Source organism: Salvelinus alpinus, chromosome 22 (genome assembly GCF_045679555.1).
Source record: "Salvelinus alpinus chromosome 22, SLU_Salpinus.1, whole genome shotgun sequence".
NCBI classification, from domain to species: domain Eukaryota; kingdom Metazoa; phylum Chordata; class Actinopteri; order Salmoniformes; family Salmonidae; genus Salvelinus; species Salvelinus alpinus.
This window is the reverse complement of record NC_092107.1, coordinates 4,899,321-4,916,169: the sequence shown is the minus strand read 5'-3', so window position 1 is coordinate 4,916,169 and position 16,849 is coordinate 4,899,321. Positions and strand designations below refer to the sequence as shown.

Genomic DNA, 16,849 nt, shown 5'->3' with positions numbered 1-16,849 from the left:
AGGTGCGTGCCATTGTCTTTCTGCATTCTATTGGCCAACCCTGGGGCAAGGTCAACCAATCACAGACTGTGTTTACTCTGTAGAAGAGACAAGACAAGGATACATGTGTCTGACGTATGTGAGCTTGCGTGAGTATACGCATGGATGCCTGCATTCCCTAACCACTCACACCTCTTGGCTCCAGCAGGTTGACACACTGTGCATGAGCACGTCCATGTGTGTTTAAAGCCTGCCTTCTTCTCCGGTCTCTCCCATTAAAACCCAGGGGCACAGCTCAGCTCCTATTCCTTAGCTACTTAATGGGAACTTGGTCATAAAACCCTTTCCTTAGTGGGGTTAAAGAGAAATAATTAACCTGTAGACAAGCAGTTATTCAATTAAAATAAAACATAAGTTGATAATCTGGTCAAGTCAGACAATGTTCATACTTGGCTCGGCAGTCAAACAGCACACATTTAGACAAAAGCCAGTATTTAGTCTTATTGATACCTATTGTCAAAGGCCAAAACACAGGAATGAACAGTGGTTATAATCATGTTTAGCCAAGCCAGTGTATTTAAAGGGTAGAGGTTAATGGTTAGGATTACCCTTGAGGCGTGGGTTAAGGTTAGGTTTTAGGGTCAATTAAGTGGTAGGATTAGGTAGAAGTGGCTGTAGTGAAACTTTGTTTTGTGGTTGTACAGAAACGGTGTAGCATGGTCAAAGATAAACATTGTCGCATGGTTGTAGTGTAACATGGTTGTAGTGTAACATTGTTGCATGGTTGTAGTGTAACATTGTAGCATGGTTGTAGTGTAACATTGTAGTGTAATATTGTAGTGTAACATTGTTGCATGGTTGTAGTGTAACATCGTAGCATGGTTGTAGTGTAACATTGTAGTGTAATATTGTAGTGTAACATTGTTGCATGGTTGTAGTGTAACATCGTAGCATGGTTGTAGTGTAACATTGTAGTGTAACATTGTAACATTGTAGTGTAACAGTGTAGCATGGTTGTAGTGTAATATTGTAGTGTAACATTGTAGCATGGTTGTAGTGTAACATTGTAGCATGGTTGTAGTGTAACATTGTTGCATGGTTGTAGTGTAACATTGTTGCATGGTTGTAGTGTAACATTGCTGCATGGTTGTAGTGTAACATTGCTGCATGGTTGTAGTGTAACATTGCTGCATGGTTGTAGTGTAACATTGTTGCATGGTTGTAGTGTAACATTGCTGCATGGTTGTAGTGTAACATTGCTGCATGGTTGTAGTGTAACATTGCTGCATGGTTGTAGTGTAACATTGTTGCATGGTTGTAGTGTAACATTGCTGCATGGTTCTAGTGTAACATTGCTGCATGGTTGTAGTGTAACATTGCTGCATGGTTGTAGTGTAACATTGCTGCATGGTTGTAGTGTAACATTGTTGCATGGTTGTAGTGTAACATTGCTGCATGGTTCTAGTGTAACATCGTAGCATGGTTGTAGTGTAACATCGTTGCATGGTTGTAGTGTAACATCGTAGCATGGTTGTAGTGTAACATCGTAGCATGGTTGGAGTGTAACATTGTAGTGTAACATTGTAGCATGGTTGGAGTGTAACATTGTAGTGTAACATTGTAGCATGGTTGTGTGAAGTGCCTATCAGAGTCCAAAACATGTAGATGTACGCACAGCAGTGTTCTAGAATATTGGACTGTTGCCTTTCATACTTTTCGAATTCTCAGTGCGGCTAATGCAATTTCTCCAAATTAACACATTCAAATGAATAGAGGAGCTGCGTTGGTTGGGGATGTGCACAGTCGGGCTGTGCATCCCCTGTGGATGGTGACCATGTCTGTGTCACAATGGAATGCCGGACTATTGCGTCTCGGCATCTGTGGACTCAATTACGTTTTAGCGTCACAGGGCTCACCTTGAGGATCATCTCAGCGCGAGTCATCCCCTTCACGACTATCTTGGTGTAGCTGGCTGGGGCCTTGCGGACCACCTGAGACCCTATAGAGGGCAGATCCAACAACACTGTCTTCAGGGAGTGGGTGTCCAGGAGGAGCTGAAGAACAAAGCAGAAAAAGAAAAAAAAAGTTACCAATAAAACTAGCTGAATTATTAGCTACAGGAGCAAACGAACAAATGTCAAAACGTTTGTATTGTTACGGAGACCGTAAGGGTAATTCTACTTAGATAAAGGCTAATTAAATAAAAGGGTTAATATGTTTACCTGTTCAGCCCCCACCATGCTGATAGGCTTACACCTGAACAAGTGGTTGATGAATTTAGGAATAAAAGAGCTGAGGGGGGAAAAAAAGACAAGAAAGAATATCAATTCAGTTTTCATTTCTGAACACTGACAATTTCTTCTAAAATTTCAAAATCAATTGTCTTGTCAATGGGAGTACCAAGTCTTCGTCACACATATTGACGAACAGTGAAGAGGGTAGTAACTCACTTGGTGAACTTGATGCAGAACTGGGTGAAGTATTTTCGTGTGGAGGCCAGGTTCTCTCTGATGATGGGGACGTTCTGTTTGATGTGCATGATGACTGACGTCACGTAGGGACTTTGGTCACCTACATGCTCTACACTCTGCCATGGCATCTAGAGGGAGGGAGACCAAGAGAGAATGGTTGAAAGTGATAATATAATATGACAGCATGAGGAGAAGAGGGAGGGAGGAATGCAGTGGGTGTCCCACCTTGCTCATGGCAGTGAGAGCAGGGTCACAGGCAGCGTCCAGGTCCTGAACAAGCAACTGGATACTGTTGGAAATCACACTGATCGACGCAGAGAGAGAGTTTACAGTCATGGACTTCACATCCATTTACTCCACTTTATCTCCTAAACTGTTGTTCATTTTGAGTTGGCAGAAGTTGCCCCTATAGTGAAGGTTAGGATTTGGTGCATACTTGCTGAAGGTGTCCATCTCTCCAGTCAGGTTGATTCTCTCCACCAGAGTCTTATCCACCTTCTCCTTCAGCTTCTCCTCCAACTGACACAGAATAAGTTTAACGTTAAGTCTAGACCCGTTTGAGTGTGTGTGTGTGTGTTTGTGTTCTAACCTGCTGTGTGGTGGCTAGACAGTACTCTGCAGTACTGAGGATGCTACAGATGAGACACAGCTCCTCTACATTGAATTTAGCAGCCTCCGAACCCTCCTTCTCCTGCAGTAGACTCTTGATGGTCAGTCCTCCACTGTTACTGCTAGTCCTGAGAGACAGAGAGAGACCGAGAGAGGCAAAGCGTCTAAATAGTTTTAACTAGCTTCCTTTTCTCATGAATTAAAGACAGAAGTCTGCACACATGAGCTCTAAAGGGAAAACACTGGGACCTAATGTGAACTGACAAGGAGAAACTCCTGGACCTAGTTATAGGTTATTATTCAAAGCAAGTTTTGGATAACTGAGGACACAGCCAGAGACCTACAGACAGACAGGGGGAACAGTGTTACCATGGCTAAACCGCCTCCCTCTCATTAATAAAACGCCACAACCGAAACTTCTGGGAAAACCACAACACAGATCCAACCCCCCAGAAGGGCCAACATTAAAACTCCACAAGACAATACATACACTACACCACACAAGAGGTCTGTGTGTGTGTGTGTGTGTGTGTGTACCAACCACAGTGAATAATAGGGCTTATGTGGCCATCGAGCCAAAGATGTTTTCGCTCATGAAGTATTAGGCCTCACCGCGATGTAAACACCTCCAGCACCACATGACATGCAAACACAGACGATCAAAACACAGTGACGACTAAACACATACAATTATCAAACAAACCCCTGAGAATGATGGATCACTCTTCTGAATTAACAAACTTTGGCAGATTGCTTCATCAAAAAGGGAATTGAAGCAGATGACAGCATATATCATCCATAAGAATTTGAATCTTGCTTTGACAGAAGTATTTGTCCCAGTCCAGCTCCTAGTAGGCCACAGTTTATACTGGTTGTCATAGTGCCACCTGTGTCACAATATTTTCCTAACAAAACCAGAAACCATCCAGAAAATGGTTTGAATGAAAACCAGAGTACACAGTGTCCTTCCGGAACCCGTACTGGGAAGTACTGCAACTTGCCATCCTGGTTCTAGGGCCCAACACAGTATGCGAGCAGCATGAATAAAAAGCACTTACTAAATAATCACTAAACCTACATCATCACAAATACATCTGATCATCCTATCATTATATAGGCTGTAGTAAATTACTTGGGCAGGTTTCCAGACAGTATCTTCCAGGCATACTCTCTGAGGTACTTCTGGAAGATGGTGGTGAGGGCGATCATAGGTTCCCCTGTGCTGAGCTGGGAGCACTGCACCATGCACTTCTTATAGTAGACAAACAGGTCAGCACAGCTGGGCAGCACCGCTCCCCCGTCCTCCGTGCCCGCCTTGGGGGGGCCCTGTGCCCGGAAGTCTGACACAAAACGGTTAATCATCTCCCCCAGGTTCCTGAGAATAGTAACACACACAGCTCAGTGATGACACCTAGATACCAGCACACACACGCAGGTTGACGTTTATTGCCATGAATCTTGCCCTGGAGGCAGAACTGAGCGATTTACACTAGATGGCCCAGCTGCAAAGTCAAAATTGGCTTTATCGTAAAAATTTCTGAAAACAAAAAATGAGCTTTTTGGTCTTAATTGAAGGTTTGGCATGAGGGTTAGCAGTGTGGTTAGGTATAAAATCCGATATTTATGGCTTTGTGGCTGTGCCAGCTAGCAACCACTCTGCAGAGCTGCTTCCAGAGCAAGATTCATGACAAATGCCAACCTGCCACACACATCAGTGATGATAAAATGGAAGAGACAGACAGGGTAGGAGATTCTCCCTCTATTGCAGCTGTCTTCACTGTCCTTTGATTTCAATGTCTACATGGCTGTTAATGTCTAGTACTTTACCCCCTGCCCATCCACTGTTACTGTAAAATGAAGCCAAGGACAGAAAACAACATCTACTTTGTATGAACAATCAGGTCACTATTCACTCTCCTGTTGTATCCATTGAGACAAGCTGCTTTGGAAATCTCTGTTGTAGAATTGACTGGCCCTGTCTGTTGTGACAGGAAACCATAGCCAGATCATGAAAGGCCCAGTCAGCACTAAACACCCCAGATATCCAATACTAGGGGCCGCCACGAGACAGACAAGCCCCAGAACATAACCATGTTCCTGGAGAGACCCCACGTCTGTGGTGGAGGGAGAGGAGAGGAAAAAGTGTGAGAGAGAGAGAAACAAAGAGGAGAAGGAGTAAAGAGAGAAGAAGAACAAACTGCTGCAGCAGCACTTTTCAATCCATCTTTCTCAGCATCTGTGGTCATGCAGCTAATAGGAACCATTTTTGCCTCAGCAGAGAGACACAAAGAAACAGGGAACGAAAGAGAGTGAAATGGGGGGGGGGGGGCTGATGAGGTAGAAAGGAAACGTTCTGGGCAAACAAATCTGTGCCAGATCTCCAAGCGCGCGCGCGCACGCACGCACACACACAACTCACTTGTCCTGAGACTCGATGTAGACATAGAGGTGAGGCTCAAAGCACTTGGAAATGATGCCATGGAAGGGGTTGTCAGGAGCCTTGTGCTTCTTGGGCTGGGGAGCGGAAAATGGTCAACAATGTAGGATGTAGTTAATACTCATGATTTCTCTCTTTGGTGATGAGTATATTTTTTCAAAGTCATCCCTTAAAAAGGTCCTATCGAGATCCTCCAATAGATATTCCCATCATGAGTCACCATGACACAGGAAATAACCGCAGGTCAGCCTATGCCTATCAAGGTCGAAGTTCAGACCGGGTCAAAGGGTCATCTCAAACATGTCTTACCCTATCCAGATCCTCCATCTCTGAACCATCATCTCCAACCTCGTCCTCCAGGAAAGGGTTGGTGGACTCCAGTGGTGGCTCAGGCTTCTTCACCTGAAAACAACACTACAGTCAACAATGATGGCCCAATGGTGTGTGTATATACAGTGCATTCGGAAAGTATTCAGACCCCTTGACTTTCCATTTTGTTATGCTACAGCCTTATTCTAAAATGGATTAAATAAAACATTTTCCTCATCAATCTAAACACGATACCCCATAATGACAAAGTGAAAACAGGTTTAGAAACTTTTGCAAATGTATTAAAAATAAAAAACAGAAATACCTTATTTACATATGTATTCAGACCCTTTGCTATGAGACTTGAAATTCAGCTCAGGTGTATCCTGTTTCAAATGATCATCCTTGAGATGTTTCTACAACTTGATTGGAGTCCACCTGGGGTAAATTCAATTGATTGGACATGATTTGGAAAGGCATACACCTGTCTATATAAGGTCCCACAGTTGACAGTACATGTCAGAGCAAAAACCAAGCCATGAGGTCGAATTAATTGTCCGTAGAGCTCCGAGACAGGATTGTGTCAAGTTTGGAACCACCAAGACTCTTCCTAGAGCTGGCCGCCCGGCCAAACTGAGCAAATGGGGGGAGAAGGGCTTTGGTCAGGGAAGTGACCAAGACCCCGATGGTCACTGAAAGAGCTCCAGAGTTCCTCAGAGATGGGAGAAACTTCCAGAAGGACAACCATCTCTGCAGTTCTCCACCAATCAGGCCTTTATGGTAGAGTGAGTAGATGAAAGCCACTCCTCAGTAAAAAGCACATGAAAGCCCGTTTGGAGTTTGCCAGAAGGCACCTTAAAGGACTCTCAAACCATGAGAAACAAGATGCTCTGGTCTGATGAAACCAAGATTGAACTCTTTGGCCTGAATGGCAAGCTTCACGTCTGGATGAAACCTGGCACCATCCTTACGGTGAAGCATGGTGGTGGCAGCATCATGCTGTCGGGATGTTTTTCAGCGGCAGGGACTGGGAGACTAGTCAGGATCGAGGGAACGATGAACGGAGTAAAGTACAGAGAGATTCTTGATGAAAACCTGCTCCCGAGCGCTCAGGACCTCAGACTGGGGGCGAAGGTTCACCTTCCAACAGGACAACGACCCTAAGCACACAGCCAAGACAACGCAGGATTGGCTTCAGGACAAGTCCTTGATTGGCCCAGCTAGAGCCCGGACTTGAACCCAATCAAACATCTCTGGAGACCTGAAAATAGCTGTACAGCAACGCTCCCCATCCAACCTGACAGAGCTTGAGAGGATCTGTAGAGAAGAATGGGAGAAACTCCCCAAATACAGGTGTGCCAAACTTGTAGCGTCATACCCAAGAAGACTCAAGGCTGTAATCACTGCCAAATGTGCTTCAACAAAGTACTGAGTAAAGGGTCTGAATACTTATGTAAAATGTGATATTTTTTATAAATGTACAACATTTTTTAAAGAAAACTGTATTTACTTTGTCATTTTGGGTATTGTGTGTAGTTTGATGAAGGAAAAAACAATTTAATCCATTTTAGAATAAGGCTGTAATGTAACAACATTTTGAAAAAATCAAAGGGTATGAAAACTTTCCGAATGCACTGTGTGTGTGTGTGTGTGTGTGTGTGTGTGTGTGTGTGTGTGTGTGTGTGTGTGTGTGTGTGTGTGTGTGTGTGTGTGTGTGTGTGTGTGTGTGTGTGTGTGTGTGTGTCTAACCCCGGGCCCGTCGGTGAGGGTGCACCCATAGAAGCGCTTGGCGAGCAGCCCCTCGAAGTTGGTGGTCCTTTGAATGGCAAACAGAAGCAGCTTGACCTCAATCTCTTTGGCCCGCGTCCGCATTACTTTGGCCAGCTCTGTCCTGGATGAGACAGAGACAGACACATAGGGGCGTCAACACGTCACATTGCAGCATGAATGATTGTGATAGCAGGTCAGTGCTCATGTAGGCTAACAAAGACTAAATCAACTGTCTACTGAATAGTGTTGGGATGATAGAGGAGCTATCTAAATAAATAAAGAGAGTCGCACACATATATATATATAAATAACTGGGTAAAACTCTCTAGGTATAGAGAGAGTGTGCAACTATATTTATTTGTATACAGTAGCTTACAGTTTATTTGCCGTTAGTCAGCACCTCCACACAGAATAATTCTCTGTTCCAGCTCATACATTTTATTAGGGGATGATAGAGCACAACTATTACAACAGTTGATAGATGTGTTGACAGTGAGGCACTGGCTGTCTCAACAGTTTCCAGCACAGGGTGTGTGTGTGGGTACCTGGTGATGTGGCAGAACTCCACAGCGATGCGTTCGGTCATACACCACTCTTCAGGGAACATGCGTCCGTACTTCTCCTCATAGTCCACCAGCTGACGCTTAATCCAGGCGTAGCGCCGGTCGATCTTATCCAGCCAAGCTACCTGAGTCAGGTCAGTGGACAAACACACTTTCAGGTGGAGGGTCCACAGACACACTGTCACAACACTAGCATTATTAAAGATCGGTCAATGTACATCTCAATTATGATTCACATGATCTACAAAGGAAGAAATACTGGGATGTAAAAAAACAAACATAGTAGTCACTTATCCCCATTTGTACCTACCCAAAATCCCTCGTGTAGTGGGCCCAAAATGGACGCCTTAGATTAAAGTGTAACTGGAAAAATATCAAATTCCAAGTTCATGCTTCAAACCAACTTTAAGAGGTTTTAAAGAGTGGGAATTTTGAGTAAAATATAACCTGATGTACAGTGAGGCATTGTTGGCAGAATAGAGGGATGCAGTTCAATGCATGATTAATATAATTCACCAATACATTTCTTGGTAGTCCAAAAAAATATAGCTATCAGGTTATAAATCACAGCTGACCTGGTATATGGTTTGCTGCCGCCACCCATTCGGGACACACCGTTTCAATGACTCAATATTTTGAACAAAAACGAATGACTAACTAAGGCTGGGAATGTCAATACAATCAAACTAGCAAGGGCAATGACCACAAGTCAGTCATTATGTGGCTAATAGGCTAGGGCACATGTCAAACAAGGCCCACGGTCCTGTAAATGAGTCAAACGTTGAGTCATCGACAGTGCATTCGGAAAGTATTCAGACCAACACTTTTTCCACCTTTTGTTACATTACAGCCTTATTCAAAAAGTTATAAAATAGTTTCCCCCCCTCAAACTACACACAATACCCCATAAGGACAAAGCAAACTGTTTTTTGTTTTAGTTTTTTTGGCAGCGATTAGATCCTCGAGTCTTCTTGTGTATGACGCTACAAGCTTGGCACACCTGTATTTGGTGAGTTTCTCACATTCTTCTGTGGAGATCCTCTCAAGCTCTGTCAGGTTGGATGGGGAGCGTCGCTGCACAGCTATTTTCAGGTCTCTCCAGAGATGTTCGATCTAGTTCAAGTCCCGACTCTGGTTGTGCAAATCAAGGACATTCAGAGACTTGTCCCGAAGCCAATCCTGCGTTGTCTTGGCTGTGTGCTTAGGGTCTTTGTCCTGTTTGAAGGTCCCGAGCGCTCTGGAGCAGGTTTTCATCAAGGATCTCTCAAGTTCCCAATCAGTTGTCAAAACGTGAGTTGGAAAAAGCATGCAATAGCAGGCAAGCTGCAGAACGCTGAGTAGGGTACTATTCCTCATCGCTTATCAGTGCAATTTTGACAGCCAACTAGCTAAAATGTTTGAAAGGGTTTACCTAATGTTCCATCATTAGATTTGAGCTCTTCTCCCTCTGGCTAGCGTTAGTTGTTGATCTTGTTGATGTGCATAGGCAACTGAGAGAGCCTACCTTTTCATGGTTGTTTGATCAATAGGACTGTAGTTCCCTAATGTAAGAGGACTCCCGTGGTATTTACATATTTGCAGAAATCCATTCAGGTGTATTTTGTGGCTTTTGGCGAATGCATTCTAATGATCTAAAGCTGTGCTGTTGCTACACCCTGTAAACACAGTCCAGTTCAAAGTGAATGGTGGCAGGCCCATGTGGCAAATGGCTTGTTAACACATAGGCCTACTGTAGCTCTGATTGGCTATGCATAGGCTCCGGTCATGGACAAGACAGATGTTTTTATTAGGTATTATTTACTGCAGTGTCTATTAATTGTCCAAACGCATGGCGACATTTTCACAAATGCCTTACTGGACGTCATTCCCAAACATTCTATGAATTTATGAAAACGGGAAAATGACCATATCTAAGTGCTTGCTTGTCAGAAAATTGTATTCTTCCTGGGGGTGTTTATGAACAGATTATGTTGCTAAAACGCTGTCAGTTCCACTTTAATGCTTAGCAGTACAATAAACTGAAACTCACGTCCTGGTTCTCCTGGAAGAGCACCATGTACTCAGAGAGGTGCTGTCTGATGAACTTCTTGATGATCTCCTGTTTGATGCGAGGGTCCAAGACGTTGGCCACCAGACAGGCATCCCTCAGAACGTTACTGGGTCCCCCTGCTCTCTGGGGATATAGAGTACACACACAAAATACCTTGGGGTAACACACACACAATTATAATATACATTAAATACATTATATAATGTATAGTCATACATATACACACATACAATTGATTAATGAAGCACATTTGATAACACACAAGGCATTCATAGCACAAAAATATTCACCTTTGACCCCTGAGCAGGGAAGGCCTCTTCGAAGTCCGCCAGGATCTGAGTCCCCAGCTCGCTTTGGGCCGCTTTCACCCTGTGGATGACATAAACAGTGGAGAAACATTGAGAAAACATTGCCATCGTGAAAGCTGGAACTGGGTATAGAGCTGGTGTAGCATAACTGTAGATATTTTCATAATGCAACGGTTTCCCAAATGGTAGCTAGGTTGAGAGGGACCCACTGGTAAGTCGTGACTGACTGGTTTTAGGCCGTGGCAAAACTGGCATGACTTGGGCCAGTGGTTTTGTTTACTCATTGGGTCAGAGATACTCCAGAAGTGTTTATTGGGTCACACAGTACAGCACATAGTTCCATGGTGGGAACCAGAACCACTGGCTTAAGAGGAGAGGACACACAGACACATACCCATGGTGAGAACTAGAACCACTGGCCTAATGTGATGAGTGAATTTGGTAGGGCATTTTGAGTCCAATCCTAGAGCAACAAGAAGAACCTTCCAGAATAAACAAGATGGATGCCATGCCACAGGGCAGGCAGTGCCCTGCAGATGCCCCTGACAATCAGTCAGACCCACGCTACAGCTGTCCTTCTGTCTGGTCATCCCTCCATAAATGTTTGTCAATTTCTTCTGAAGACTGTTTATTTTTTTCTCCCATTTACCCTTTTCAGATAACAAAGCAGTGGTGGTCAGAGAGTGTGTGGGTGGCTTTGAATGATATTGGACACACAGACACAAGCCTGGATAAACATAAAAGTTGATGGAAGAAAAAAAACATTAAAATTACCCCTCCCACACAAACACACTTCCTTACTCTCCTAAATTCATGGTTTTATCATCCACTCCAAGGCAAACAGAGCAGATAGCCTAGCTAGCTCTCCCGGCCAGAGAGACACAGGGACTAGCTGGGTTGAGGGCTGAACACAGACCGTACTCTGGTATGGGGTCTGGACTAGTGCTTAACACAACCCACAACTGTTCCTGTGAAGGGGAAAGAAGAGGGAGAACAAAGGCCTACTTTTCAATCACACACATACACACAAAGAAACACTCTTTCTCTCTCAAACACAATTTTCCTATCTGGCACGCACACACACACACACACACACACACACACACACACACACACACAAAGACACTCTCTCAAACACACCAAGCAGGAGGAAAGCCCGAGCCCTCAGTGGAAGAAAATGTCTGCATAAAAGAGTTCCTATTCAGTACATTCCTTCCTGTGTATTTCAGCAGCCTGCAGCCTCCTCTCCTCAGTAAATATTAAACCGGATCTGATTCAGATGAGCACAACAGAATATCTCTGGGATCTACAGGCTTGGCCTGGCTGCAGTCTAAATTATTGATTGAGGACCTCTTTGTAGTTGAATGTGATTGCTTTTATTAAATATGTTTATTTTTGTTTATTGTGCTGAATTATATTGTTTTATACACATATGTGTATGTAGTTTAAATATTCTGTTTTTCTTGTAATGTGTACAGGGCTCTCTTGTAAAATAGATTTTTAATCTCAATGTGACTCCCTGTTTAAATAAAATAACACTACAGTTCCGGAGAGCACCAATAATAAATAAAAAAACTGTGGCGTTAGGAATGAATACAATAATGACAGGAAAATTGAGGTGACTGGGAAATACAGTATGATGCATGCATGCAGTGGTTGGTTTGCAAGATTGAGCTGTGTTTGTTTGAAATACTGAGTGTTTCCCTACAGTATTACTGGTACAGTGTTATGGTCAGTTCAGGAAGGGAATGTGTTTGAGCATGGCGTGTGTGTGCGTGTGTGGTTACCTCTCTGAGAGCTGTCTGATCTGAGGGATGCCCATGTATTTGTGGAAGTGTTCCAGCACGTTGACCACCCCCTGTAGCAGGTTAGCCACCTCGCCATACTGCCTCCTCCTCGTCATGGCCCTGGGACACACACAGAACATATCACCTGCAGATCTAGCTTAGAGTCCTGTCTAGTGGCTACGCATTTTTATTTTATTTATTTAACCAGGTAGGCTAGTTGAGAACAAGTTCTCAAGCAGCCACTTCAACATGTAGTCAATGGTATATGTGCCAAACTAAGACAGACCCAGCACCTTGGCTTGAGGCAGTAACAGTGCACAATGGTTTCCAATGATCTTTAGTATTCCTTTCTATGTGCCAACTGCTAACTCGAGATGCACATACAGAGGTACGTTTTCACACAAATCTTCCATTGATAACAACGCATGTATTACAAGAAAGTCTGAGTTGCCCACAAATATTTAACTTAGGAGTCATCCCTGTGTAACTTCAAGATGAATGCTTTTCAAACAGTTGGCCCTTTCCTCCATGCCCATAGGTGGCACTGTGAGTACCCACTCTAGAGAGTCAACGCCCCCGGCCAGCATGTGCAGGTGGTTGAGGGTGGTGATGGAGGTGGTCAGGTGACGCTTAGCATGGTCCAGCTGTTTGATGTCCCGCGTTATCTCTTTGACCTGAGAGAGGGGGGTGGAGAGAGAGAATGAAGGGAAAGAGAAAGGAGATAGAAGGGGCGAGAGAGGAGACGAATGAGAGAGAACGAGAGGGAGACGAGGGGTGAGAAAGAGGGGGGAGGTGAGGGTGAGAGAGAGAGTGGAAGGGAGATGGAAGAGTAAGACATACCTGTTTGAGTTGAGACATAATTGCTACAACATACCCAGGGGGTTCCCCTCTCCCTGTTTACCTACCCAATCCAGCGTCCTTCCTGCGACCCCCCACATAATGTTCTTCTATCCTTCTGGGGACCTAAAATACATTTCAATTCAAAATCCTAACCCGTAAACCTAAATGTAACCCTAGCCCTAAACCTAACCCCTAAGCTTAAAATAGCCTTCGTCCTCCTGGGGACGTGGGAAATGTCCCCACGAGGGAGAATTTTCCTTGTTTTACTGTCCTTGTGGGGAATTTGGGGGATTTTAGGTCCAACCCACACACAGCAGGATAATTACCTCCACTCATAACAGTGTATGTCCCTAGAGGATGTCAGAGTCCCCAGGGGGCACCCTCAGTCACACACACACACACACACACACACACACACACACACCCTGAAGCTATAGACATGGTAGACAAGGTGGCTCCTGTGAGGGAGTCTGGCTGTGTTTTGTTTGTTTGCTCACCATTTGCTCAGATTTCTCAGCCTTGTCCTTAATGTCTTTGATTTTGCCAAAGAGCTGGCCGATGGCTACCTGGGCCTCTGCCAGTGCCTGGGAGAGAGAGAAAGAAAGAAAAAGAGAGAGAGACAGGTTTGAAAGATGTCATTTAGGTACCAGCACTCTCTAAAGAAGTTTACTTTCTGGCAGACATCTCTTCAGACACAGTGGGATGAAGCTGACATCTAGCATTAAGGCAAAGAGGGATTATTTTCAACTTCTTTATCATCTTCTAGCCTGGTACCAGATCTGTTTGTTTGGCGTGATAATGGCCATAGGAGTTGGCAAGACAGCAAAATAGACCTGGGACCAGGCTATTTAGTCTCTCCTTACAGCAGGCCAATAGCAAGTGTTCACGCAAGAATTTGGCTCTGGGTTTGGAGATTACAGGCTAATCAAACCAATCACTATATCTTGTTTAGTAGGAAAACCCATGGACATTCTGGAGTCATGCTATTCTCCTCTCTTCCTCGTCAGGTCGTATTTATAGGCGCCTCACCAGGGGGATGGAAAACCAAACAAAATGGCGTGATTTGAAACCAGAAGGAATGGCGTGGGGATGAGAAACCTCTCCCACAGTTTGCTCTCACATTCCAGTTGGTAAGAAGAGCGGTCTCTCCCTACTGCCAACCGATGCACAGAGAGAGAGAGAGATGTCCAACTACTCCTTCCCAACCCAATAGCCATGTATTTGAACCCCAACAACCCATGTTATAGACTGACTGACTAATGGAATAGCCAGTGGACCTGCTCATGACATGCGTTATAACATTGCTTATAGAGAGAGGTGTCAAGCAAAATGTCAAATAAAGTGCAACTCTGATCAAAAGATGAATCTCCAATCCTCTCAAAATGTAGGCCTAGTAACTAGTGGTTACTAGTTACTTCTTGAAACAATCAGAGTGGAGGAGAACAGAGTGGTGCTTCTTTCACAGAGAAGTAAACTAATTGCTATGTTTCCCTTTTAGGCCACACAGCTGGGCTTTGATGGTCTGAGCTGGGCTTTGGCACTGCCATCCAATGCCAGGGTAATTGGGGGTAGCTGGTCCCAACACTGGTCCAGCGTGTGGTGTCTGTGTGGGGGGGGGGGGCTCTCCTCTCCTTCTCACACAGATGGAATCCTAACAGCCGGCACCAGCTGCCCAAGGAACGTACCACTTTTACAAGGCTCTTCAAAAATGCAAGTGGACGGACGGGGCAAATGCAAACACACACAATCTGCGTTGTTGACAGCGGTGGATTCCTTTTTGGCTCTGCAGGAAGCAGCATCTATTCTGTTTAGAGGCCTAGCATGATGACAGGGTCACAGAGCCAGACACAAGGTCACAGGTAGACTCCCTGGGTGTCGACACACACACACACACACACACACACACTGGTAGACCTTTCAGTTAAACCAGCAGGCATGGAGGGCAGGCTCTGATAGTAACCATGTAGTCCATCTGTTACCAGGAAAAAGTGAGGAAAGTCAGGGGCAGGAAGCTGAGAACCTTGGTCGGTCATGACCTGTTGAGGGTTGCCACTAGCCAGGACCATTAACATACTTTGAATACTTTACAAAATGCCTCCTTTCCGCCTTACTTCCTTGAGCTTACCATTGACTGATCTATACCTGATTAAATAAGTGAAAGCAAGGTCTCAACCGTAACTGCTTCCACCAATCCAACCCTCTCAGATCTTTGAATACCTCAGGGAGGGAGGGAGGAAGGATGTTATTTTGATTCAAACAGGCCCCTAGAGACAAACTACCTCTAACCACCTTAAGAACCCACCAGAATCCTAATTCCAAAGCCCCTCATTCACAACAACCTGAGGCCCAATCAAACAACCAATACCAAGAACACACACAGACACACACACCAAGTAGACCCCATAGTCTGAAGACCTTGATAAAGAATTAGACTGGAGAAGCTGCTCATTTAGCCTAATCGCCAAAGCGTCTGAGCATCGGGAAAGTGGGGAGACCACAGCCCAGCACACTTCTGCCTGGCTGAGATCGCTATCTCTACTACGCCCACATCCATCCCCTGTTCCATCCCAGTCCCAGACGGAGAGAGGCCACATTTCAACCCTGCAGAAATAGAGCACTGTCTGCCACACATGTGGACTCTATTTGGGGATTTTTGGAGGAGGAGGGGAAGGCAGGGGGCGGTTAGAGGGGGGTTTCTTCACTGACAGATATGAAGAGATGTGGATGTATCCCACAATGACAAGTCACGCATTCCTCCTATCCACAGACCCTGTAGTTTATGGGGTAAGCCTAGGTTGTACATTTATTATTTATTTAACTAAGCAAAGTGAGTTAGAACAAATTCTTATTTACAATGACGGTCTACCCCGGCCAAACCCGGACGATGCTGGGCTAATTGTGCACCGCCCTATGGGACTCCCAATAACGGCCAGTTGTGATACAGCCCGGAATCGAACCCGGGTCTGTAGTGGCGCCTCTAGCACTGCAATGCAGTGCCACTCGGTCCCCCTGAAATAGTGAATGAAGACATATTGAACATGCAATAAACAGTATACAAGGCATTCTTCATATGTACCAAGCTGAACAATCACACACATTTGTTTAGAAAGCAAACAGGCGAGGCAACAATAAGTAGCCAATTGTCTGAACTAAGTACTCCATGATAACAAGGACAGAAATATGTTCTGGTTTATTACAGGAGAGGGCAAAGCCATTGAGAATCCAGTGTAAACAGCTGGATGCTTGGTCCATAGAAATAGAATGAGCATTGGTTTGTATGGGCATGTCCATTCTAGTCAATCTATTTCTGTGGTTGGGTGGGCCACACGTGTGTCCAAATTACATGGTAACCATCACATTAACCCAGTGTTAAAGGATATGTTCATATTGTTTTGGGGAACAGGCAACAGCAACATCAAACAGAGAATGAGAAAGAGAAAGCAAGAGAGAGGAAGAGGGTAATCGAGAGTTTTCCGTACTGCATGTAATATATTGTGTTTTGTATACTTAGGTCACAAAATGAATTTCCATGTAAGTGGACAATAAAGGGGCCTCCCGGGTGGCGCAGTGGTCTAGGGCACTGCAGCGCTAGCTGTGCCACCAGAGACTCTGGGTTCGCGCCCAGGCTCTGTCGCAGCCGGCCGCGACCGGGAGGTCCGTGGGGCGACGCACAATTGGCCTAGCGTCGTCCGTGTTAGGGAGGGTTTGGCCGGTAGGGATATCCTT

General features: G+C 44.8%; 1 protein-coding gene across 2 annotated transcripts in view; it reads right to left on the bottom strand.

The window, feature by feature from the left end:
* LOC139548843 (vacuolar protein sorting-associated protein 53 homolog) overlaps window positions 1-16,849 on the bottom strand; it is a 30,690-nt gene that overhangs the window by 7,320 nt on the left and 6,521 nt on the right. The window contains exons 5-20 of one of the 2 annotated variants that reach the window (XM_071358736.1): window positions 13,621-13,707; window positions 12,842-12,957; window positions 12,284-12,403; window positions 10,479-10,557; window positions 10,168-10,311; window positions 8,121-8,263; window positions 7,555-7,696; window positions 5,806-5,898; window positions 5,479-5,573; window positions 4,192-4,434; window positions 3,040-3,187; window positions 2,887-2,969; window positions 2,676-2,754; window positions 2,430-2,578; window positions 2,202-2,271; window positions 1,896-2,033 (exon numbers count right to left, since the gene is read on the bottom strand). In XM_071358736.1, the coding sequence (XP_071214837.1) occupies window positions 1,896-2,033; window positions 2,202-2,271; window positions 2,430-2,578; window positions 2,676-2,754; window positions 2,887-2,969; window positions 3,040-3,187; window positions 4,192-4,434; window positions 5,479-5,573; window positions 5,806-5,898; window positions 7,555-7,696; window positions 8,121-8,263; window positions 10,168-10,311; window positions 10,479-10,557; window positions 12,284-12,403; window positions 12,842-12,957; window positions 13,621-13,707 (1,929 nt within the window). The remainder of the gene's footprint in view (window positions 1-1,895; window positions 2,034-2,201; window positions 2,272-2,429; window positions 2,579-2,675; window positions 2,755-2,886; window positions 2,970-3,039; window positions 3,188-4,191; window positions 4,435-5,478; window positions 5,574-5,805; window positions 5,899-7,554; window positions 7,697-8,120; window positions 8,264-10,167; window positions 10,312-10,478; window positions 10,558-12,283; window positions 12,404-12,841; window positions 12,958-13,620; window positions 13,708-16,849) is intronic. The other variant, XM_071358737.1, reaches the window with a different exon arrangement.